Source organism: Pogoniulus pusillus, chromosome 4 (genome assembly GCF_015220805.1).
Source record: "Pogoniulus pusillus isolate bPogPus1 chromosome 4, bPogPus1.pri, whole genome shotgun sequence".
Lineage (NCBI taxonomy): Eukaryota > Metazoa > Chordata > Aves > Piciformes > Lybiidae > Pogoniulus > Pogoniulus pusillus.
The window spans coordinates 22,454,624-22,480,551 of NC_087267.1; the positions used below are offsets into that span (position 1 = coordinate 22,454,624).

Here is a 25,928-nt window from a genome sequence, read left to right on the forward strand (position 1 = left end):
CAAGTTCTTTAGCATGAGGGTGCTGGAACACTGCAACAGGTTGCCCAGGGAGGTGGTTGAGGCTCCATCCCTGGAGATACTTGAGGTCAGGCTCAATAAGACTCTGAGAAACCTGCTCTAGTGGAGAAATGTCCCTGATGGCTGCAGGAAGGTTAGACTAGATGAGCTTTGGAGAGCCTTTCCAACCCAAACCATTCTGATTACAGCAGAGTTTCTGAGCAACCTGGTCTAGTGGAGGATGTCCCTGCTGACTGCAGGATGACCTTCAGAGGTCCTCATCCTGTCACTGCAGGCCTTTGGAAAGAGTCTCTCTGTAGCCTTCAGAGGCTCCCTTCAGGTACTAGAAAGCCACTCTTAGGTCATACTCTCAGGGTAGAAGTCGCAACAACAGCAGCAGCCAAAAAAAAGCTCTTAAAGCAGAACTTCAAAATGAAAGTGATATAATGAAAAGTGAATTCAGGGGCATAGAGAGGATGAGCAATGTAGCAGTTCCTGGATGAAAGGCTTGGTGCAGATACCATCAAATGCAATAGAAGAGCAGTATATGCAATAAGCCCATTAATAAGTTTTCTTCATAAGGTAATGGCCTTGTCAAAATGGTAACAAAACTAAACTGCTTCATTGCAACAGAGCTCAGCCTCTATGTATTCTACTAAACATTACAAGTGGTAGAAATAACCTTTTATGACCATATGTACAACAAACAAGTAAATGTTAGATGTGAAAGTGCCTTTGCAAATAAAGGATATTCTGAACAGAAAAAAACCCATAACACTTTTGTCCCCTCACCACCATCCCATATTGTTCTCTAGTCTTGGGCTTGGGTTGAAACCAGCTCTTAAGAAAGACTTGAGGGTATTGGTTACTGAGAAGCTTCCCAGGAACCAGCAGTGCCCTCATGCAGCCCAGAAAGTAGCCCTGTGCTGGGCTACAGCCAGAGGAGTGTGGGCAGCAGGACAAGAGAGAGGATTCTGCCCCTTGACTTCTCTCTGATAAGACCTCACCTGCAGTATTGCCTCCAGGTTTGGTGTCCTCAGCATAAGGAGGATGCAGAGCTAGTGGAGAGAGTCCAGAGGAGGACACAGTGATGATCCAAGGATTGAAGCACCTCTGCTGTGAGGACAGGCTGAGGGAGCTGGGGGTGTTCAGCATGGAGAAGACTGCAGGGGGACCTTCAAGCTGCCTTCTAATAGCTGAAAGGATCCTACAGGAAGGCTGCAGAGGAACTTTTCATGAGGATGTCTAGAGCCAGGACAAGGGGGGATGGTTTGAAGCTGAGGGAAAGCAGGGTTAGACTGGAGCATAGGAAGAAATTCTTTAATACACGTGGTGAGACTGGAGTATTTTATACAAGGAATTACAGCTGGAGATTTCTCACCTTTTAGCCTATCTGAACACTTGTTCAGGTCTTTGACCACCCTCACGGTGAAAGTTTTAGTTTTGCTTTATGCCTGCTTGGATTTATCCATGTTTCACATTATGTCTCTGGAGATATGTCCATGGAGCCACAACTCTCAATACTTTAGGAGGAAAGGCTGAGGGCCCTGGAGCTGTTTAATCTGCACAGGAAGACTGAGGGGACCTAAATAAATGTCAATAAATATCTGAGGGCTATGGGTCAGCAAGGGAGGGACAGGGACAGCCTTTGTTCACTTGTGCCCTGTGATAGGACAAGGGTCAATAGATGTAAACTACAGCACAGGAAGTTCCAGCTCAACAGGAGGAAGAATTTCTTTACTGTGAGAGTCACAGAGCACTGGAACAAGCTCCCCACAGAGATTGTGGAGTCTCCTCCTCTGGAGACTTTCAAGCCCTGTCTGAAAGTGTTCTTGTCTGACCTGCACTAGAGTCTATGGTCTTGCTCTGGCTGGGGGGTTGGACTGGAAGATTTCCAGAGACCCCTTTCAACCTCTAACATTCTGTGACATTCAACACATGAATGGATAAGGATCAAAGCAACCTGAGCTAGCACAGCCTTGTTGCAAGCAGAGAGTTGGACTAGATGGCCTCCGTGAGCATATTCCAACTTAAGTCATTCTGTGGATTCTTTATTTTTCCTCATTTCATCAAAGCTCAGCAGTCAGGCTGAAGTAAAATCGCTCCCTGTTCTTTAGTTTGTGGGATGAGGCACATACAGGGTGAGCACCAGGCTCACCCACTGTTCTAACACTCCTGCTTATGGAACAACAACACTAGGAGCAGCAACACACAGATATCAAAATATCAAACCCCACCAGACCAAGCAGTAAAGCCCCAGGCTGAAACAGTACTTCAAGTACAAGTGGCTGTAAGATTAAAAGCAGCAGAAGTGGCTGTAGCATCCAAAATAAAGGTGACAGCCTTGAAATTTCTCCCTTGACTCCTGCATGAGTTCTGTGTTGTTTCTTTAAGTGGATTGCCCATGTCCTGGCACTGATAACCCATAGAAACCACAAACTTGTTGACCTCTCTGCCTCAGTCCCAACACAGAGCTGTAGGTGGAATTTTGTACATTCTTTTAATTTCTGTGGCATTGCCTTCTGCTGCTGCATGAACTGCATTTGTCTGTTGCTTCACATTTGCATTTAAGGAGATACAACCTAAAAAACAATGCAGAGATTCACACATTGCATCAGTTGAAAGGGACCCTTCAAGGTGCCTTCTCCTTATCTTGTCCTTTCCTCCCCTACAGTCAAGCAGGGGCATCTGAATCAGGCTGCCCAGAGTCTGATCTTGAATGTTTCCAGGGACAGGGTCTCAGGCACATCCCTGGGCAGCCTGTTCCTGTATGTTCACCATTCTCATTGTAAAGATCTTGCTCCTGATGTCCAACCTAAATCCACCTTGCTCCAGTTTCAAACCATTGCCCCTCATCCTATTCCTAAAAGCCCTCCTAAACAGCCCCTCTCCAGCCTTGCTGCAGGTCCCCTTCAGATATTGAAATATAGCTCTAAAGTCTCCCCAGAGCCTTCTCTTCAGGCTGCACAGCCCCAACTCTCTCAGCCTGTCCCCATAGAGGAGGTTCTGCAGCCCTCTGTTCATCCTCATGCCTCTCCTCCGGATTTGCTCCAGCAGTTCCATGTCTCAGCTAGGAGCACCAGAATTGGACCCAGTGCTGCAGATGGGGTCTCAACAGAGCAGAGAGGCAGAATGACCTCCCTCATCATTCTGGTCACCGTTATTTTGATGCAGCCCAGCACATGGCTGTCATTTGGGCTGCCCGCAACTGTTGACATAGTGTGACCTGCAGGATCAGGGAAGTGCTTCCCCTGTACTCAGCACTGGTTAGGCCACACCCTGAGTATTTTGTCCAGGTCTGGGCCTCTCAATTTGAGAAAGATGTTGAGGTGCTTGAATGTGTCCTGGCTGGTGAGAGGGCTGGAGCACAGCCCTGTGAGAAGAGGCTGAGGGAGCTGAGGGTGTTCAGCCTGCAAAAGAGGAGGCTCAGGGCAGACATTTTTGCTCTCTACAACTACCTGAAGGGAGGCTGTAGCCAGATGGGGTTGGTCTCTTGCACTAGGCACCCAGTCACAGAACAAGACAGCCTCAAGCTGTGTCAGGGAAAGTTTAGGCTGGATGTCAGGAAGAAGTTCTTCACAGCAAGAGTGACTGCCATTGGAATGGGCTGTCTAGGGAGGTGGTAGAGTCACCATCCCTGGAGGTGTTTAAGAGGAGGCTGGATGAGGCACTTAGTGCCATAGTTTAGCTGACTAGAAGGGTTACGTTGGACTCAATGATCTTAGAGGTCTATTCCAACCTGGTTAACTCTAATTGCTGACTCACTGTGAATTTGTTATCCACTGACACCCCTAAGTCCTTCTTCCCCAGACTGCCCCTCAAGCATTCCTTTACCCAACCTGGGTTTGTGCTTGGGGTTGCCTGACCTAGGCACAGGACCTTACACTTGGCCTTGCTGAACTTCATAAGGTTGCATCTTGCAAAGAAATCAGAAATCATCTGGTGAAGGAAGCTTTTGTAGTGTGCTGAGAGGGCAAAGAAAACCACAGATCTTCCCTGAGTTGGGGACAGAAGGCATGGAGCAAACCAAAGCTGTTTTCCTCATCTAGCAGCTGACCGCCTGGCAAGGGAAGCAGGCTGAGATGGAGGAGATTTACATTCCTGAAGCTGAAGCAAACAAACAAAGCAGACTATTAAGAAGCCCTGCATTCTTCTGAGGGACTGGTTTGGTTGGATTTCTAATAATAGCACTGTGATTAGCCTTGCAGGGTGAATAAATTAAGCCAATGTTAAATGCTGTGAGACCATGAGCTCACTTTGAGACAGAAAATAATTTCATCTACTTTGTGAGGGGGGGCAAAATTTATCCCACAAAACCATCAATGTCTACCACAACCTGCATCAAACCCACAACTGTTGCAGCCTGCCCACCAGGCAGGACTTCACCCTGCATGCCAATCCCTGGTCTCGATTGCAGTGCTGGCATTTCTTTTTACAGGTTAAACTTGCCTGAACAAGAAAAAAAATGCCAGCAGGCACAAGCAGCTCCAATAATTAGCCCTGTTCTAGAATTGCAGCTGGGTTTAAAACACAATCCTGGCTCTCAGAAAACATCTCAGCCAGGTTGAAACTCCTCAGACTTGAGTCACACCCTTGGCATCATGCATCGTTACTCAAGTCAGGGGTTCACTCTATCCTGACCTGGAGAGAAGTGTCCTGCACACAGTGGCTTAGCTCTAAGGAAGCAAGATGGAGATTTCTGACCTGAAGTCAGCACCCAACCTGTGATGGTTTGGGTGTTCCCCACCCCACCACACTTAGGAAAAATCACCCAGACTAAGTTCAGTCAATCTGGAACTTGAAGAATGAAGCTTTATATTTACAGCTTACCACAATATACAAGCAGATATTTACAATATCTACAGCTATAGACAGAAATATACAAGTTAAAAAAGTAATACAGAAACACAACAGCCCTCCCAGAAACCTGAGTCCCCAGGAGGGGCTCTCAACCACCCTTCTACCTTCTCTCCACCCCTCTACCTTACCCCAGACTTTGCCTTACACTTAAGGTGAGTTTGGAGGGTTGGCCAGAGGGTTAGGAAGCAGATGAATTAGTCAGGCATCAAGTTAGGTTAGAGAGAGAAGTTCATGCAGCCCCAGAGAGCAACTCTGTTATCTATGTTTATGTTCTTGTTCTTATATATCTCAGCAAGCCTATGAGTACAGTAGACATCACCATTGTTTCCTTTTCACAGCCTATAGTCTAATCATTCTCACCAAAATATCCCAGCTAGGCTCAAACTAGCTCACTGCTGTATTTCCTGACAAGTCTGCTGGCTGACAGGCTGAAGCTGTGTTACTAAAGGGCACAACCACACCTTGCAGCACTTCTGCACATGACTAACACAAATTTCCCCACTCAAAAACAGTGCAAGTATAAATATGCAGAACTCTGTGCAAGCTTGTCCAAGTCTTAGTTAGCTTTCTCCAAGGAACTAGGGAAACCAACACTCAGTATCTGTGGAGTAGACACATTGCAGGAAATTCTTTAAGCTTAATTTAACAGGTATTGGTCTACAGGACTTGCATAGCAAGAAAATGATAGCTACAGTCTGGAATAAGTTAGCTAGGAACAAGCAGATCATTCTGATTTACCACAGAGTACATGAGATCAGGGGCACACCCTCAGTGAAGGCTCAATGAGAGTCAGTATACCAAATGCAGTAAACCTCTGTTCAAGCTACTTTCCTCCCTGAGCTGTGTATGTCTACCTATGACTAAGAGAAACAAAGAACAAGTGAGTATTTGTGAAAGGTTGGGCTAGATGACCTTTGGAGGTCACTTACAACCCAGACCATTCTGTGATTCCATAAAAAGAGGAGAAGGAAAAGGTCAATGCAGCAAAGGAGGGTCTTGAGGTTGGCTGGGAGAAGTTGTTTCTGTGTTTCTTCGATGAATCAGAGAGTCTATCAATACACAAAGCTAAAGGAATCTCCTCCTCCTGGGAGGGAAACAGCCTAGTGGCACAAAGTCTCTGCAACACCTACAGAGAGCATCTCCTTTGTTCAGGAGAGTCCTAACATGTGGCCTCCAAAGTTGCCTTTCTACAGCACCAGGCAGCCCAGGGTAGAAACTCCCCTGCCATTGCCAGCCAGATTCTGCAGAGAGGGCACAGTTACCAGACCAGGAACTGCAAGCATCCAACTGTATTCAGTATCCAGTCCCATTCTGGCTCACAAAGAGGCTAGAGTTGCCCACAAACAGCCCAGCAATTTGCTGTGCAAGTGTCATTTCAACCTTCTGCCTGCAGCTGACCCTGCTGTGCCACAGCAAGTACCTCCACCAGCCCTGTGGTTAACTCCTGCCAGGCTGACTGAAGAGCTGCACACCTTGTTCCAGTGCTGCAGCAGCAAGATCAGTGATCCATGTAGCTACCTTCAGAGGACGCTGCACCTTAGAAACTCAAAACGGGTACCTCCTAGGCCTTGTAGCCCAACCACTTGCGGAGTCATGACCACATTAGCTGTATACATAGATTCAAGGAAGCATTCAGAAAACCACAGACCATTAGGGGCTGGAAGGGACCATAAAGATCATCCAGTCCAATCCCTCTGCCAGAGCAGATCATACTGGATTGCATCCAGGTATGTTTCTCTGACAAAGGACAGGCAAACTGCCTTCAGACAGGAGAAAACCAAAAGCAGAATGGCATCTGGTTGCACCAACCTTCTCTGCAATATCAGAAGAAATGTTGCAGGTGTTGCTCGGAGTCAGCACTCTCTTGCACCTCTTGTTCTCACTGTGCAAAGCCCAGGAGTTTGCAAAATCATAGCTGTTTGCCACAAGGGTCCCTGAGAAGGAAGAAGAGAAGCACAGAGTGGGGTTTAGGGGGGTTGAGCAACAAGTGAGTTTTCCTGGCTGCTATCAGTGCCATAGTTTACTGAAAGATAGCTCTAAAAATGAAGACTGTTTTATCAAATTAATTTCAATTCCAAACAGAGTCATTGTAGATGAAACACTTCCAATCATCTGGACTGACTGTAGCAGAGGACCTCTGAGCTCAAGGACAGACTAAAGCCTATAGAAGGCAGATCCCAGCACTTTCCACACATGCATGTTCGTAAGAGGAGTGGAGGCCAGTGACAAGTGGAATGCCTCAAGGATCAGTCCTGGGACAAAGTCTTGCTCAAGATCTTTATCAGTGACATGGACAGAAGGCATCGAGTGCAGCCTCAGCAAGTTTGCTGATGACACTGAGCTGTGTGATGCAGTAGACACGCTGGAGGGAAGGGATGTCATCCAGAGGGATCTGGACAGGCTGGAGAGGTGGGCACAAGCCAACCTCACAAGGTTCAACAAGACCAAGTGCAAGATTCTGCATCCGGGTCAAGGCAATCCCAAGCACAAATCCAGGCTGGGCAGTGAGTGACTGGAGATGGACTTGGAGGTGCTGGTGGATGAGAAGCTCAACATGAGCCAGCAGTGTGCACCTGCAGCCCAGAAAGCCAACCAGATCCTGGGCTGCATCAGGAGAAGTGTGGCCAGCAGGGCAAGGGAGGTGATTCTCCCCCTCTACTCCACTCTGCTGAGACCCCACCTGGAGTACTGCATCCAGTTCTGGAGCCCCCATTACAAGAGGGATGTGGAGATGCTGGAGTGTGTCTAGAGAAGGGCCACGAGGATGCTCAGAGGGCTGCAGCAGCTCTGCCATGAGGACAGACTGAAAGAGTTGGGGCTGTTCATTCTGGAGAAGAGGAGGCTCCCAGGTGACCAGAAGGTGGTGGCCTGTGGCCTTCCAGGATCTGAAGGGGGCCTACAGAAAAGCTGGGTAGGAACTTTTAAGGCTCTCAGGGAGTGACAGGACTAGGAGGAATGGAGCAAAGCTGGAGGTGGGGAGATTCAGACTGCACATGGTGAGGAAGTTGTTCATCATGAGAGTGGTGAGAGCCTGGAATGGGTTGCTTAGGGAGATGGTTGAGATCCCATTGCTGGAGGTGTTTAAGACCAGGCTGTGGGCAGCCTGATCCTAGAGTAGGGTGTCCCTGCCCATGGCAGTGGGGTTGGAACTAGATGACCCTTGTGGTCCCTTCCAACCCTGGCTGATTCTATGATTTGCTGGGCAGCTCTAATCTGCAGAAGCCTGAGCATACCTACGCATTTTCCTACTATTTAAAACACAGAATGAAGAAATCAAAGCATGGTTTAGGTTGCAAGGGACCTTCAAGATTGCACAATTCTGACCGCCCTGCCATCGGCGGGGACACCTTCCACTAGATCAGGTCGCTCAAGGCTTCATTCAGCCTGGCTTTGAGCATCTCCAGGGAGGGGGCATCCACATCCACAGCAACTTGTGCCAGAGTCTCACCAAGACATATTAGAGAGCAAAAATAGAATAAAAATAACAGTGAAAAAATTAAGCTGTTCTCCCTCAACAAAGAAAGAGTTATCATTCCCAACATGCCTTGATTCTTCTGTTATCTGTAATTAAATTGTGTACACAAAGAGATTTAGATACCAAATTTGCTTGAGCCTATGGTAGTTCTGTGTCAGATCATAGAATGGATTGGGTTGGAAGTAATATCCAGAGGTCACCTAGCTCAACCACTCTGCAGTCATCAGGGATATCCTCCCAGCAGGCGGCTCACAGCTTTGTCCAGCCTCACCTTGAACGTGTCCAGCAATGGAGCCTCAACCACCTTCCTGGGCAACCTGTTGCACTGTTCCAGCACCCTCATGCTAAAGAACTTGTTCCTCACATCCAATCTCAATCTACTCTGCTCTCATTTCAAACCACTGCCCTTGTCCTGTCCCTGCAGGCCTTTGCCAACAGTCTTTCTGCAGCCTTCTTGCAGCCCGTTTCAGCTACATCCAGGCTGCTCTTAGGTCTGCCTGGAGCCTTCTCTTCTCCATGCTGAACAACCCCAGCTCCCTCAGCCTGTCCTCATAGGGTGCCTTGAAGCATGTTCCTCTATCCCAACACATGCAACACCTGAACCAGGCATGGGTTGATTCACACCTGCTTCACAGGAGAACAAAACTGAAGGCATTGATGTGCACAGCTGCCTCTTCCTGGGAGATGTAAACCAGGCCTCTCCTCCTCTTGCTCCATCCTTCTGAGAAGGAGGATCCTCTCAGAAAAGGAATGTTCCCTTCTTCCTCTTTTGCCACTTATGGCCTGGCTGATTCAAGGATTGCCTCTGCTAAAATACAACTACTTTCATGACTGTATTAATTCTGTCACTTTGCTTTTTAAAGACCCTGCTACGTGTGAGAGCCTCGTTTCATAGAATCAACCAGGCTGGAAGAGTCTTCCAAGATCATCCAGTCCAACCTAGCACCCAGCCCTGTCCAAATAATGAGACCCTGGCACTGAGTGCCCCATCCAGTCTCTTCCTGAACAACTCCAGGGACAGCAACTCCATCACCTCCCTGGGCAGCCCATTCCAATGCCATTCACTCTCTGCCAACAACTTCCTCCTAACATCCAGCCTATACTTTCCCCAGCACAACTTCAGACTGTGTCCCCTTGTTGTGTTGCTGCTTGCCTGGCAGAAGAGACCAACCCCACTTGGCTACAGCCTCCCTTCAGGTAGTTGTAGACAGCAATGAGGTCAGCCCTGAACCTCCTCTTTTCTTCAGGCTAAACACCCCCAGCTCCCTCATCCTCACCTCACAGGGCTGTGCTCCAGGCCTCTGGAGCTTTGTTGCCCTTCCCTGGACACGTTCCAGTATAGGTTGGACTGGATAATCTTGGAGGTCTCTTCCAACCTAGTTGATTCAATGATTCTCTCATTTCCCACTGCTACCTTCCCAAGGCTTTATGCAGGCAGAGACTATTGAAAAACAACCCAAATGCTCTCCAAACACACCAACATGTCATAAAAACATTAAAATCATTACTTATATGTAGATATAGACACTACAATTTAATTTGGCTACCTGCTGTACACAAACTATAGCTGAACAATACAATAGTTCCTACATGAACTATGTGTACGTCATGAGAACTACACTGAGAATGCCAAGGTGGATGTGCTACAGTCAATGGCTTTCAGTAGACTTTGTTTTTGTAAGCTACAAATTAGTGAACCTATAGATTTAGCATCTGCTAGACCCAAAGCAGAAAGACTCTGGAAAAAGAACAACAGGGAAAGGCAGTAAAGGGCAGGACATTTTCATTTCTGCAGACAGAACTCAGCACAATGGAAGAAAAAAGAAAGCAACAAGAAGAATCAGAGAATGGTGGCGCTTGGAAGGGACCAACCTTTCTGCCAATGTAGGATCACCTAGGGCAGGTCACACAGCAACACATCCAGGTGGGTTTGGAATGTCTCCAGAGGAGGAGACTCTGCAACCTCTGAGCAGCCTGCCACATAGCTCTGGCATACTCACACCAAAGCAGTTTTTGCTCACATTGAGGTGGATCTTTCTGAGTTCCAGTTTGTGTCTATATTCCACTGTCCTGTATCAGGGCACTGCTTGGAACAGACTCACCTCATTTTCTTCACACCCACCCTTTTGAGGTGTTTGTAAACATTACTCAGATCACCTCTCGGCCTTCTCTTCTCCAAGCTAAAGAGCTGCAGGCACCTCAGCTTTTCATCGTGACAGATGTTCTATTCCCTTCATCATCCTCATAGCCCTCCACTGGGCTCTCTCCACTAGTTCTCTTTTACTCTTGAACTGGGAAGCCCAGAACTGGACACAATACTCCAGATGCAGTCTCACCAGGGAGGAGAATCTCCTTCGACCTGCTGGTTCCACTCTTAATATACTCCAGACCACTCATGTTCTTGGCCACAAAGGCACATTGCTGTCCCATGGAGAACCACCAGGACTCCAAAGTCTATCTCCAAGCTGCTTCCCAGCAGGCCAACATCTAATCTCTGAGGTGCAGAGGCTAGATTTGCTCTTTGGAGGTCCCTTCCAACCACTAAAGCTCTATGATTCTGTGATTCTTCCTCCCCACATGCAAGATGAAAATCTTTTATCTTATCACAGTCTGTAAAGGTTAGAAAGACTTAAACCTAGTCTAGTAAGAACCAAGGTGCCAAATTAAATACATCCCCTTTTACTTGCACTAACAGAAGACAGGCTTCACTCTGAAGTAGTGTTCTTCTGGCTCTAAACACATCACAGAATCACAGAACTGTCAGGGCTAGAAGGGACATCAGGGATCATTAAGTTCCAACTCCCCTGCCACGGGCAGGTACACCTCACACTAGATCAGGTTGCCTAGAACCACATCCAGCCTGGTCTTAAATACTTCCAGGGGTGAGGCTTCCACCACCTGCCTTGGCAACCTGTTTCAGGGTCTCACCTTGCCACTGGTAGTAACCAGCAGATCCTCAGTTACCCAAAGGTTACGTTTTGAAGGTTAGGACAAGTTCTGGCCCTGTAATACTGATTACCTACTTTTTAAATTTCTCCCCCTCTACCCAATTTTTTTCTTCATACCTCCCACATTTTTCTTTTTTTATACATTTGTACTTAACTATTTTAACCCTTCTGCTGTGTTCTACAATTAACACTTTCAAGTTTTCCTCAAAATAAGTCATTTTAGTACTTTTCTGGGGCTCTTCAAACCTTCCTGTTTCCAGAACCTGTCTGTATAGTTGCCCATCACCCCAAGAGGCTATGGAGTCTCCTCCTCCAAATATATTTCAAACACACCTGGATGCATTCCCAAGTGACCTGCTCTTGATTATGCTCTAGCAGAGGGGTTGGACTGGATTATCTTTTCCAAGTCCCTTCCAACCCCTAACACTCTGTGTGTGATTCTGCAAGCACAAGCGATTTGCCATCCAACTTGCCAGAGCAGTTCTTCCTCCTTGTGAAATCCTGGGGGCCTATAAGCTGCTCAACAGGCTGTTTAAAACAGGCAATACCTGACTGATTTGTGTTGGATAAATAGCTCAAGGTCCTGCCCCAGGTAACCCTCCTCAGCATATGAGAAGACAGAGAGGCTGCAGCAGATGCTCGTGGAGTTTATTGTGTGCTCCTAGCTTCACTCTTTGCATAGTACTCAGGACAGAGCTTCCTCAGGGGGATATGGCTATGATAGGGGAGCTTGGATGTCTAGGCCACCATTGCAGTTTGTTTGTGCAAAGGAGCTCATTCAAGCCCAACATAGGGCTACAGATCAGTTAACTGTTATTGGTGACTCCCTTCTGCAGGGAACAGAGGGCTCCATATGCCAGCCAGACCCCTTCCACAGGGAGCTCTGCTGCCTCCCTGGGGCCCAGGTCAGGGATGTTACCAGGAGGCTGCCTACTGTAGCGCAGCCCTCTGATTATTATCCCTTATTAGTTACACATGCAGGGAATTATAAGGTTGATAACAGAGGACTAAAAGATATCAAAAGGGACTTTAAGGCACTGGGGAAAGCAGTTGAGGGAGCAGGGGCACAGGTAGTCTTTTCATCTTTACCTGTAGTCACAGGTTAGAATGCAGAGAGGAATAGAAAAGCGTATTTGATGAACAAATGGCTCAGAGGTTGGTGCCTCCAACATAACTTCAGATTCTTTGATCTTGGGGAACTTCATCTTGCCACAGGTCTGTGAGCAACAGATGGGGTACAACTGACACAAGGGGAGAAGGACCCTGGCACATAAGCTGGCTGGGCTTGTTGAGAGGGCTTTAAACTAGAGTGGAAGGGGGAGGGAGTTAAACATGACAGCACCAGAGATAAATCAAAGGGAATTGAGGATGGTAGGCCAGAGCTAGGGGTAAAAGCAGCAGCCCAGCTGAAGTGCATGTACACTAATGCACGCAGTATGGGTAACAAACAAGAGGAGCCTTGAAGGAAAACTATGATATTGTCGCCATCACTGAAACGTGGTGGGATGACTTGCATGATTGGAGTGCTGTAATCAATGGCTACAGACTCTTCAGGAGAGACAGGCAAGGGAGAAGAGGTGGGGGAGTGGCTCTGTATGTTAGGAATGTTTTGGATGTCATGGGGGTAGAAACCAAGGATGATCAAGTTGAGTCATTATAGGTGAGAATTAAGGGGAAGGCCAACAAGGCTGATATCCTGGTTGGAGTCTGTTATAGACCACCCAATCAGGACGAAGTGGTTGATTTATTACTCTTTAAAAAACTGGAGGCTGCCTCAAGATCACCTGCCCTTGTTCTGGTGGGCAACTTTAACCTACCAGACATCTGCTTGGACTTAAGCACTGCAGAGAAGAAGCAGTCTAGAAGGTTTCTAGAATGTGTGGAAGACAACTTCTTATCCCAACTGTTACATGAGCCTACCAGGGGGGCAGCCCTGCTTGACCTGCTGCTCACAAATAGAGAGGGCCTGGTAGGGGATGTGGTGGTTGGAGGCTGCCTGGGGTCCAGTGACCATGAAATTATAGAGTTTTCAATACATGGAGAAACCAGGAGGGGCATCAACAGAACCTCCACACTGGACTTCCGAAGGGCAGACTTCAGCCTATTTAAGGAACTAACTCAGAAAGTTCCTTGGGAAAGAGCCCTTGATAACAAAGGGGTCCAGGAAGGTTGGACCTACTTCAAGAAAGAACTCCTAAAGGCACAGGAGCAGCTGTGCCATTGAGCTGGAAGATGAGCCGATGAAGGAGGCAGCCAGAGTGGATGGGCAAGGAGCTGCTGAAGGAATTAAAGATTAAAAAGAGAGTGTATCACCTTTGGAAAAGAGGGGAAGTGTCCCAGGAGAAGTTCAAGGAGGTTGCTAGGTCTTGTAGAGGAAAAATGAGAGAGGCAAAAGCCCATTTGGAGCTCAGGCTGGCCACGGCTGCCAAGGAAAATAAAAAATGTTTCTTTAAATATATGAATGGCAAGAGAAGGGCCAAGGACAACCTCCAGTCCTTGTTAGATAGAGAGGGGAATAGCGTGACAAAGGATGAGGAAAAGGCAGAGGTGCTTAACACCTTCTTTGCCTCAATCTTCAGTAGTGGGACAGGTTGTCTCCAGGACAGCTGGACTCCTGAAGTGGCAGATGGAGTCAGGGACCAGTACAGTCCCGCTCTAATCCATGAGGAAGAAGTAAGGCACCTGCTGAGACATTTGGATCCTCACAAGTCCATGGGACCGGATGGGATTCACCCTAGGGTGCTGAGAGAGCTGGCAGCTGAGCTGGCCAAGCCACTCTCCATCATTTATCAGCAGTCCTGGCTCACTGGAGAGGTCCCTGAAGACTGGAAGCTGGCCAATGTGATACCCATTCACAAGAAGGGTCGTAAGGAGGAGCCAGAAAACTACAGACCTGTGAGCCTGACCTCAGTGCCAGGCAAGGTCATGGAACAGGTCATCCTGAGTGCCATCACAAAGCACCTACAGAATGGCCAAGGGACCAGGCCCAGGCAGCATGGGTTTAGGAAGGGCAGGTCCTGTCTCACCAACCTGATCTCCTTTTATGATCAGGTTACCCGCCTGGTGAATGTGGGGAAGGCTGTGGATGTAGTCTACTTGGACTTCAGCAAAGCCTTTGACACTGTCTGCCACAAAAAGCTCCTAGCCAAGCTGGCAGCTCATGGCTTGGACTGATTCACTCTGTGCTGGATCAAGAACTGGCTGGATAGCAGAGCTCAGAGAGTGGTGGTGAATGGTGCCACATCCAGTTGGCAGCTGTCACAAGTGGTGTTCCCCAAGGATCAGTTCTGGGCCCAGTCCTGTTCAATATCTTTATTGATGATCTGGATGAGGGGATTGAGTCCAGCATCAGTAAGTTTGCAGATGACACCAAGCTAGGAGCAGGTGTCGATCTGCTGGAAGGTAGGAGAGCCCTGCAGAGGGACCTAGACAGGCTGGATGGGTGGGCAGAGGCCAATGGGATGAGATTGAACAAGGCCAAGTGCAGGGTTATACCCTTTGGCCACAACAACCCCAAGCAGCACTACAGGCTAGGGACAGAGTGGCTGGAAAGCAGCCAGGAGGAAAGGGACCTGGGGGTACTGGTAGATAGTAGCTGAAGATGAGCCAGCAGTGTTCCCAGGTGGCCAAGAGAGCCAATGGCATCCTGGCCTGGATCAGGAGCAGTGTGGCCAGTAGGACAAGGGAGGTTCTTCTTCCCCTATACTCAACACTGGTCAGGCCACACTATGTCCAGTTCTGGGCCCCTCATTTCAGGAGAGATGTGGAGGTATTGGAACTTGCCCAGAGAAGGGCAAGAAAGCTGGTGAAAGGCCTGGAACACAAATCCTATGAGGAGAGGCTGAGGGAGCTGGGGTTGTTTAGCCTGAAGAAGAGGAGGCTCGGGGGTGACCTCATTGCTGTCTACAACTCCCTGAAGGGACATTGTAGCCAGGTGGGGGTTGGTCTCTTCTGCCAGGCAACCAGCAATAGAACAAGGGGACACAGTCTCAAGTTGTGCTGGGGAAAGTATAGGCTGGATGTTAGGAGGAAGTTCTTGGTAGAGAGAGTGGTTGGCATTGGAATGGGCTGCCCAGGGAGGTGGTGGAGGCACTGTCCCTGGAGGTCTTCAAGAAAAGCCTGGCTGAGGCACTTAGTGCCATGGTCTAGTTGACTGGATAGAGCTGGGGAACAGGTTGGACTGGATGATCTTGGAGGTTGTGATGGTTTGGGGGTTACCCCGCCCCTCCCACACTTTGTATTTGCCCCAGCTAACTCAGACGGACCCTGACCCTTCAAACTAGCACAGAGGTCTCTTCCAACCTGGTTGATTCTATGATTCTACCCCCAGGGCCCTTTCTGCCTGTCTGCTCTCCAGACACTCTGTTCCCAGCCTGTAGTGCTGCTTGGGGTTGTTGTGGCCTAAGTGCAGAGTTCTGCACTTGGCTTTGTTAAATCTCATCCCATTGGCCTCTGCCCATGGTACTAAGTGCCTCATCCAGTCTTTTCTTGAACGCCTTCCGAAACAAGCAAGTCATCAAAGCATAGGTTGATAGTTGTTAGCCGTGTTAGAGGAGAGAGATCAGAGCAGATCAAATGAGAAATGAATAGGGCAGTGTCCCAGGACATAAATGATGGAAGATCATTTATATTCTAGGTCTTCATCCCTCTCAGCAAAACAATGAATGATATAGACTTCATCATTATTTTCTTTTCACAAACAGTTATTCCATTTCTCTCATTACAATGTTTGAATTAGCCTCCAACCAGCACAGTAACATTCCTTAAATGAAAGTTCTTGGTAGCCTGTGAAGAAGCAATCAACCCATTTGTTTATCTGTTTGCAGCTGCAGCTTATTTGCTCTCATTTTAGCCTGATTAGATCTTGTAAAGGTAAGGCCAACCCAGAATGTGAGCCTGCTGTAATGACTTGGCAAGCTGAGGGTTCCAGACAGTTGCCTTCAGTTTGCTGGAGACTGGGGTCTGGGCATGGAACATCTCTCTTATGAGTAGAGCCTGGGGGAGCTACAGCTCTTTAGCTTGGAGGAGACTGAGAGGTGACCTCATTCTTGTTTATAAAGATGTGCAGGGTGAGTGCTGGGACGATGGAGCCAGGCTCTGCTGGGTGACGCCCAGTGACAGGACAAGGGGCAATGGGTAGGAGCTGAGACATAGGAATCATGTAAACATGAGGGTGATTTTTTTTTTTTTTGCTGTAAGGGTGACAGAACACTGGAACAGGCTGCCAGGGCGGTTGTGGACTATCCTTCTCTGGATATATTCAAAACCCTCCTGGATGTGTTCCTGTGTGATCTGTTCTAGGTGCTCTTGCTCTGGCAGGGGGGTTGGACTGGACAAGCTTTTGAGGTCCCTTCCAGCACCTGACATTTTGTGATTCTGTGATTCTTTACACCAAATCAATTCTCCCCAGCAGGTTTCAGAGTTGTAGACATCCTGTCCTTCAGACAGAGGATGTTTTGCTGAGTCACTCTCATTGACATAGTTGGTTTCTAAACTACTTTATCCTGCAGAGAAGTGTTTGTGTCCCATCCAGACTTATAAACAGGATTGACTGTATCATACACGGCTGTTGTTCATTGGATCTGACACAGAAAACAAGCCAGCTGCCCCCTGAGAGTTCGTTCTCACACTTTTAAAGCATAATTAAACATAAAAATAAAATTATAGGAAGCTTTCCAGGGTTTTTTGTTTGCTGGTTTGTGTTGGGTTTTTTTTTGCCTGTTTTTCCCCTAGATCCTAATGAAGGAGTTATATTTCTTCTCTGCTTTTCTTGCCACATAGAGGCTGGTCCATAGTTAACCTGTGACTGCTGCTTCTTTAACAAGGCCATCTGCAGAGTTCTACACTTTGGCCCCAATAACCCCAAGAAGCACTACGGGCTGGGGACAGTGTCTGGAGAGCAGCCAGGCAGAAAGGGACCTAGGATTGCTGGTAGAGAGTAGCTGGAGATGAGCCAGCAGTGTGCTCAGGTGGCCTGAAGAGCCAATGGCATCCTGTCCTGGATCAGGAAGAGTGTGGTCATCAGGACAAGGGAGGTTCTTCTTCCCCTGTACTCAACACTGGTCAGGCCACACCTTGAGTGCTGTGTCCAGTTCTGAGCTACTCAATTCAAGAGAGATGTTGAGGTAATGGAACATGTCCAGAGAAGGGTGATGAAACTGGTGAGGGGCCTGGAACACAGAGTACAGGGAAAGAACAACCTCCCTTGTCCTACTGGCCACACTGTTCCTGATACAGACCAGGATACCATTGGCTCTCTTGGCCACCTGGGCCAAGAGATCAGTCCCTCAAAGCCATATTCAGAGTCAGGGACTTTTGACAAGGGCTTTCAATGATAGAATGAGAGGGAATGGATTGAAGCTTGAAGAGGGCAGATCAAGACTGGAGAGAAATTTGTTGCAGTGAAGGTAAGTGAGACACTGGAAGACATTGCCCAGAGAGTTCATAAATACCTCCTCCCTGGAGCTGTTGAAGGCCAGGTTGGATGAGGCCTTGAGCAGCCTGGTTGTAGTGGAAGGTGTCCTTGTCCATGGCAGGGAGATTGGACCTGGATGACCTGGAATGTCCCTTCCAACATAAACCATTCTATGAATTAAAAAGGTGATCTATGTATAGAGCAGCATTTCATGCAAAATCCAAGTACAGGCCTTAGGATTCAATATTCTGTTATTGCAATACTATCTGACTCCTACACTTCTCCAGATCATGAAAAATTAGAAGCTGAACCAATGACTTTTCCTCACATCTTTGTTGCTGGGTCTATCTTCCTACACACTTTACGATCCATTGTTTATCCTGGAGCTTTATCTTTGCATTTCGAGATTCAAGGTCTCTTAAAGTGTTCAATTTTAGCTGCTGCTGTTTGCTCAGGAATGAGATGTGACAGTGATTTCCTTCCAGGAGAATGGGAGATGAAAGAATTTCAGTCAAAACAGGGGTTTTGGTGCCTCAAAATAAAGGATCTGACACCTTTTGTAGAAACCTTTTGCTGAAGCAGCAAAACCTGTCAAATGACCCAGCAGGAAAAGCATTGTGAGTGTACCTTAAAATCCCATCAGGGAGTTGTAGCCTTACCTTCCTGAGTTCTGAAGTCATCTTCAGCGAACCTATTCAAGTTACCACACAGCCCACAGGTCTTATTATAGTGCTTTTCTTTCAAGAGTATCTGAATGTTGCCACTGGTATCCATCTTCACCTCAAAGCCATGCTCGTTGCTGTATATTTTATAGTAACCTGCTTCCTTCTCCACAAATAGGCCATTGGAGGCAAAAGGTATGGAAATCCTGGGAAGAAAAAAAAAAAAAAGAGGAATTCTTACAGTATGGCACAGACACAACAAAACCAAAATAATATTGTGGTTTGGGTTTTTTGGTTTTCCCTCTGCTGGTATGCTTGTTCCCACAGATACCTTTTGTCTTCCTTTGTCACTCTTCCATCTAGAGAAAAGTGAAGACTAAAATATTCTCCAAGGTACACAGAGAAACCAATTTTCTCCCCATCCTGGTAGTCACCTGAAAAAAAAATAAGACAAGAGCAAATAGTGTTATTTCTTTCTGGGACTCAGGGGGACAACAGGGAAATGCACATTGCATGGTTGGGAGGATGCCATCTGGTTCATCACAGTTATTCAATGGGAAAGGGACAGACAGTCCCAGAACCACAGAATGTTAAGGATTGGAAGGGACCTCCAGAAATCAGCTCTCCTGCCATAGCATAGGGTAGTCTGCACAGGAAAGCATCCAGGCAGGTTTTGAAAGTCTCCAGAGAAGGAGACTCCACAACCTCTCTGGGCAGCCTGTTCCAGGGCTCTGTCACTCTCACTGTACTATGTTCCAATTTGTATCCATTGCTCCTTCTCTTATTGCTACAGACCACCAAAAAGAGATTGGGTCCATCCACTTGACACCCACCCCTCAGATATTGGTACACATAGATCAGGTCTCCTCTCAGTCTTCTCTTCTCCAGACGAAACAGCCCCAGAGCTCTCAGTCTCTCTCCATAGGGAAGATGCTCAAGTCCTTCAGTCATCCTGGTGTCTCTCTCCTGGACTCTCTCCAGCAGGTCTTTGTCTTTTGAACTGAGGAGCCCAAAACTGGCCACAGTATTGCAGGCGTGGTCTCAGCAGGGCAGCATAGAGGGGGAGAAGAAAGTCCTTAGCCCTGCTGGACATACTTATCCTGATGCCATTGGCTCTCCTAGTCTACAAGGGCACATTGCTGTCTCATGCAGAACTTGCTGTCCACCAGCACTCCAAGTTTTTTTTTCCACAGAGCTGCTTTCCAGCAGGGCAGCCCTAACCTGTACTGGTGCCTGCTGTTATTCCTCCCAGGATGCAGGACCCTGCACTTGTCCTTATTGAACTTCATGTGGCTTGCCTTCACCCAGCTCTCAGCCTGTCCAAATCTTGTTGGACAGCAGTCCCAGGATAAGTGTTGACATCAATCCCTGGCAGGTGCACGTTCCCCTCATTAGCATCTGCACAGGTAATTCATTCACCATCTTACTAATCACACTGGAGGAGTTTCTACAGACATGTCCAGCCATCTGCCCTGCTCTTTCCTTCCTAATTTCCTCCCAAGAAGAGCTCATAGCTCAGTGGCAAGAGGAGGGGGTTGCATGCATTGAGGTGATGGCGGATCTGAGCCTGAACATCTTCAATCTTAATAAGCTTCTTAATCATCTCAAGTAGCCTTTAATGGGTAGATGCCAATATTGGTTATTTCACTCTGAGTTTTTCAAAAAGAAACAACACACAGAGATTGAGGCAACTTCAATTATGAGAGAGAAGAGGGTGGAGAATTCACAGTCCTCTCTCTGCTATTGCCTGTTGTCTACCTGTACAGCAGCTCCTTGTGAAGTGTATCACTCATTCCAGACCTCCTACTCTGCCCAGACCTAAATCCTTTCCTCATCAATCCAGCTTGCACTTCACAGCTAGGCATGCAAAACCAAAACAAAGCCACAGGTGTACAGTAAGACAGAGATCAAAAATAGATTATGCCATGCTTGGGGGCCAAATGAATCATAGAAATAACAAGGCTGGAAGAGACTTCCAAGATCATCCAGTCCATCCCAGCACCCAGCCCTAAACAATCAACTAGGCCATGGTACTAAGTGCCTCATGCAGGCTTTTCTTCAACACTCTAGGGACAGTGACTCCACCACCTCCCTGGGCAGCCCATTCCAATGCCAATCACTCTCTCTGCCAACAACTTCCTCCTAACATCCAGCCTAGACCTCCCCTGGCACAACTTGAGACTGTGTCCCCTTGTTCTGTTGCTGCTTGCCTGGCAGAAGAGACCAATCCCTACCTGGCTACAGCCTCCCTTCAGATAGTTGTAGACAGCAGTGAGGTCTGCCCTGAGCCTCCTCTTCTCCAGGCTAAACAATCCCAGAAATAGTATCGACAGGAGCAATGTGCTCTCATGGCCAAGAAGGCTAAGGGCATCCTGAGGTGTGGTTAGTAGATCAAGGGAGGATCTCCTGCCTTCTACTATGCCCTAGTGAGACTGCATCTGGAATATTGTGTCCAGTTCTGAGCCCTTCAGGTCAAGAAGGACCTGAGGGAACCTCTTGAAAGAGTCCAGTGCCCAGATGGCCAAGAGAGCCAGTGGCATCCTGGCCTGCATCAGGAATGGTGTGGTCAGCAGGAGCAGGGAGGTCATTCTGCCCCTGTACTCTGCACTGGTTAGACCACACCTTGAGGACTGTGTTCAGTCCTGGGCCCCCCAGTTTAGGAAGGACATTGAGATGCTTGAGCATGCCCAGAGTAGGGCGACGAGGCTGGTGAGAGGCCTTGAGCACAGCCCTACGAGGAGAGGCTGAGGGAGCTGGGATTGTTTAGCCTGGAGAAGAGGAGGCTCAGCGGTGACCTTATTGCTGTCTACAACTACCTGAAGGGTGGTTGTGGCCAGGGGGAGGTTGCTCTCTTCTCTCAGGTGGCCAGCACCAGAACGAGAGGACACAGCCTCAAGCTATGCCAGGGGAAATTTAGGCTCGAGGTGAGGAGAAAGTTCTTCACTGAGAGAGTCATTGGACACTGGAACGGGCTGCCCGGGGAGGTGGTGGAGTCGCCGTCCCTGGGGCTTGCCATGGTCTAGCCTTGAGAATTGTGGAAAAGGGTTGGACTTGATGATCTGCAAGGTCTCTTCCAACCTTGTTGATACTGTGATAAAATACTGCAATCAATTCAGGCTGAGGAGTTCTTCCACAGAGAAAAATGTTTGTACCAATTTATTAAAGCTGAAGAAGAAAGCTACTTAACTTGCTATATGGTTCCCTTTGCAGTTCACTTCAATTTACTTGCAGTCAGTAAAAACTCATCTCGGACTACAGCTAATAAGGAACAGCTATTAGTGAATGCAAGAACATCCAACAGAAGAGGTTTGTATGAAAGTGGCATCCAGTTTGGGTTCTTTCATCATCTCTTGCCTATCCCCAAAAATAACTACACAATGTTACAGGTTGGAAGGGACCTCAAAAGATCATCCAGTCCAACCCCCCTGCCAGAGCAGGATCACCTAAAGCAAGTCACACAAGAATGCATCTAAGCAGGTTTGGAACGTCTCCAGAGAAGGAGACTCTACAACCTCTCTGGGCAGTCTGCTCCAGGGATCTGGCACCTTCACAGGAAAGAAGTTTTTCCTGCTACAGTGGCTCATGTTCATGCAAAGACATTTAACACACAGAATGGTCTGGGTTGGAAGGGATCACCAACAGCTCATCCTGTCCAACACCATCACCACCACCACCCTCCCCTCCCCACAGTCTGCAGGGTTATCCTCAACTAGACCAGGTCGACCAGAGCTCTGTTGAGCCTCACCTTGACTATCTCCAAGGATGGGGCCTCAACTACCTCCCTGGGTAACCTGTTGCAGTGTTCCACCATTTCCATGCTAAAGAACTTGTTCCTAACATTTTGTCCTGTAGGATAGGATTTCTTTCTTACTGGAAGGATTTAGCATCCAGGTAAAATCGGTTCTTTAGGGTTGTGCATGTCCTGTTTCTGTGCTCAGCTTTAATAGTAACATTCCCCTAGGAAACTAACAATTAAGTAAAGTCTCACTTTCCCTCTTCAGAGAAGCCAGCAAAAAAACCTCCATGTTTAGGTAATTTAAGTGTGAGCTGTGTCACCAAAGGATAACAGAAGCAAGAACGACAGAACACCCTCAGAAATAATTCCACTTCCAAAAGAGAAAAGAAGAATCCTTTATGCAGAGGTCCACTCTACCTGACAAAAAGTATCCATCTTTTCTTGTCAGTGATGAAACCCAATCCCATCCCTACAAGATTGAGGATTTATGTTATATTTGGTATCCTGATCAGACTCACCTAAGAGTGTGAAGGAGTGCTTGTGGCAGTCGCCTGCAAGGACATAACTGCAGTCCCCAACAAAGCTGTAGAAAGAGCCATCGAAAGTTTTGATGTGATCAGTCCCAAAAAGGCTGCAACGGGAGGTCAATGGCTCATGAAGCAAAGAACTCGATGACCCTGGATAACAAAATACAACATAAATGACAACAGAACAATCATTTTGTAGTTCAGGAATAACAGTGCAGAGGAGAAGGACATGGGGATCCAGGGAGATAGGAGGATGCCCATGAGCTGGCAATGTGCTCGTGTGCCCAAGAAAGCCAAGGGCATCCCGGGGTGTGGCTAGTAGTTGAGAAAGGTTCCACTCCCCTCTCCTCTGCCCTAGTGAGGTTGCATATGGAATATCGTGTCCAGTTCTGGATCCATCAGGTCAAGAAGAACCACGAGGAACTGCTTGAGAGAAACCAGCCTAAAGCCACACAGTTACTGAAGGCAGTGGAACATCTCCCTGCTGAGGACAGGCTGAGGGAGCTGGGGCTGAGAGCAGAGGAGCCTGAGGGCTGCCCTCATTCATGTTGATCACAGAACATTGAATCAACCAGGTTGGAAGAGACCTCCAAGATCATCCAGTCCAACCTATTCCCCAGCTCTATCCAGTCAACTAGACCATGGCACTAAGTGCCTCAGCCAGGCTTTTCTTGAAGACCTCCAGGGACAGTGCCTCCACCACCTCCCTGGGCAGCCCATTCCAATGCCAACCACTCTCTCTACCAAGAACTTCCTCCTAACATCCAGCCTATACTTTCCCCAGCACAACTTGAGACTGTGTCCCCTTGTTCTATTGCTGGTTGCCTGGCAGAAGAGACCAACCCCCACCTGGCTACAATGTCCCTTCAGGGAGTTGTAGACAGCAATGAGGTCACCCCCGAGCCTCCTCTTCTTCAGGCTAAACAACCCCAGCTCCCTCAGCCTCTCCTCATAGGATTTGTGTTCCAGGCCTTTCACCAGCTTTCTTGCCCTTCTCTGGGCAAGTTCCAATACCTCCACATCTCTCCTGAAATGAGGGGCCCAGAACTGGACACAGTGTGGCCTGACCAGTGTTGAGTATAGGGGAAGAAGAACCTCCCTTGTCCTACTGGCCACACTGCTCCTGATCCAGGCCAGGATGCCATTGGCTCTCTTGGCCACCTGGGAACACTGCTGGCTCATCTTCAGCTACTATCTACCAGTACCCCCAGGTCCCTTTCCTCCTGGCTGCTTTCCAGCCACTCTGTCCCTAGCCTGTAGTGCTGCTTGGGGTTGTTGTGGCCAAAGGGTATAACCCTGCACTTGGCCTTGTTCAATCTCATCCCATTGGCCTCTGCCCACCCATCCAGCCTGTCTAGGTCCCTCTGCAGGGCTCTCCTACCTTCCAGCAGATCGACACCTGCTCCTAGCTTGGTGTCATCTGCAAACTTACTGATGCTGGACTCAATCCCCTCATCCAGATCATCAATAAAGATATTGAACAGGACTGGGCCCAGAACTGATCCTTGGGGAACACCACTTGTGACAGCTGCCAACTGGATGTGGCACCATTCACCATGATTCTCTGGGCTCTGCCATCCAGCCAGTTCATGATCCAGCACAGAATGAATCTGTCCAAGCCAGGAGCTGCCAGCTTGGCTAGGAGCTTCTTGTGGCAGATGGTGTCAAAGGCTTTGCTGAAGTCCAGGTAGACTACATCCACAGCCTTCCCCATATTCATCAGGTGGGTAACCTGATCATAAAAGGAGATCAGGTTGGTGAGACAGGACCTGCCCTTCCTAAACCCATGCTGCCTGGGCCTGGTCCCTTGGCCATTCTGTAGGTGCTTTGTGATGGCACTCAGGATGACCTGTTCCATCACCTTGCCTGGCACTGAGGGCAGGCTCACAGGGTATCACATTGGCCAGCTTCCAGTCTTCAGATGTGCAGGGCAGTGTCAGGAGGACAGAGCCAGGCTCTGCTCAGGGATGTCCAATGACAGGACAAGGGGCAGTGAGGGCAAGCTGGAGCAGAGAAGATGCCATGAGAACAGAAAGGAAACTTTTTCCTCTGTGAGCATGCTAGAGTCCTGGAGCAAGCTGTCCAGAGAGGTTGTGGAGTCTCTTCTCCAGAAACACTCCAAACCCACTTGAATGTGTTCTCGTGTGCCAAATTTAGGTGATCCTGCTCTGGCAGGGGGGTTGGACTAGATGCACTTTCTAGGTCACTTCCAACCCTGTGGTAATGAACCAGAGTTGTCGATGGGCTAAGGATTCCCAGCTCACTACAAAGCTGAAGGCACTAGAACATCTCTCTGTTGAGGACAGGCTGAGGGAGCTGTGACTTGGAGCAGAGGAGCTTGAGGGCTACCCTCATTTATATTTACAAAGATGTAAAGAGTGGGAGAGAAAATCTCAAAAGAAACAGTAAAAGTGCATTATAATCTCTAGATAATCAACCAGTAAATAGTCATTCTTACCTGATATTCCAGTTGCCAGCAGTACATTTATTAGCAGCACCCCCAAGAGCAGCATCTGTCACATACCAAAGAGATCAGAACATTCTTAGTTTGGAAGATTCAGTCTGCTTCACAAAAGCTCTTTTCTGTTCTTTCTTCATAAAAAGTTTTTTCCTATGTTCCAGAACATTTCGGGAAGCCTTCATCCATCACAGCTGTTCAGTGACAAACCCATGCCTCTTCAGACAGGTGATCTAGGAGAAGAACCCCTCTTGGTTCCCATTTTCACTTTGCATGGCAGAGACCTGGGTTATCTCCACAGGAAATAAAACCCATATTCCATTTTATCCCAGTTACTATACTGCACACACAAAGCTCCTCAACACTCAGCATTATTTAGCAGATGGCCTGACATGAAGCAGCACACAAAGCTGGATCAGCCAGCTTGGCTCCAATAGAAATCACCTCTTCTGCACAAGGTTTGTATCCTGTTCAAACACTCACAGAGGGTAGGAGTGGGCAGGTTTTACAGCAGCCAACAGGTAAGGCTGTCAGCCCATTATAACCACATCCTTATAATCCATTGAGTTCAGGAAGGCTGGATCATTTTAACTACATTCTTACCCTGAAAAGCTGGAATAGATGATCCTGGAGATCCCTTCCAACCTGCTATTCTATGAATCTATGATGACATGCTTGGTGTAGCAGCAAGGAAGATAAAACACAGTGCAGCTTAAAGTGAAGATTCCAAATCACAAAAATCAGTTTGGGCAATGCCTCCTGCTTTCTGCCTCCAAAACATCAGCCTTAGTTCTCCAGACATCTATAAACCACCTCCTGTACTGCCAATAGAATATGAGTGTCATGAAGA

The 25,928-nt window shown here is 47.9% G+C and overlaps 1 protein-coding gene across 1 annotated transcript in view; it reads right to left on the reverse strand.

The window, feature by feature from the left end:
* Positions 1-25,133, reverse strand: part of VWF (von Willebrand factor) — a 220,778-nt gene extending 195,645 nt beyond the window's left edge. Inside the window, 5 exon segments of the mRNA XM_064142874.1 lie at positions 6,667-6,791; positions 18,355-18,563; positions 18,689-18,791; positions 22,612-22,770; positions 25,079-25,133. Of these exon segments, the coding sequence (XP_063998944.1) occupies positions 6,667-6,791; positions 18,355-18,563; positions 18,689-18,791; positions 22,612-22,770; positions 25,079-25,133 (651 nt within the window).
* Positions 25,134-25,928: the final 795 nt, after the last annotated feature.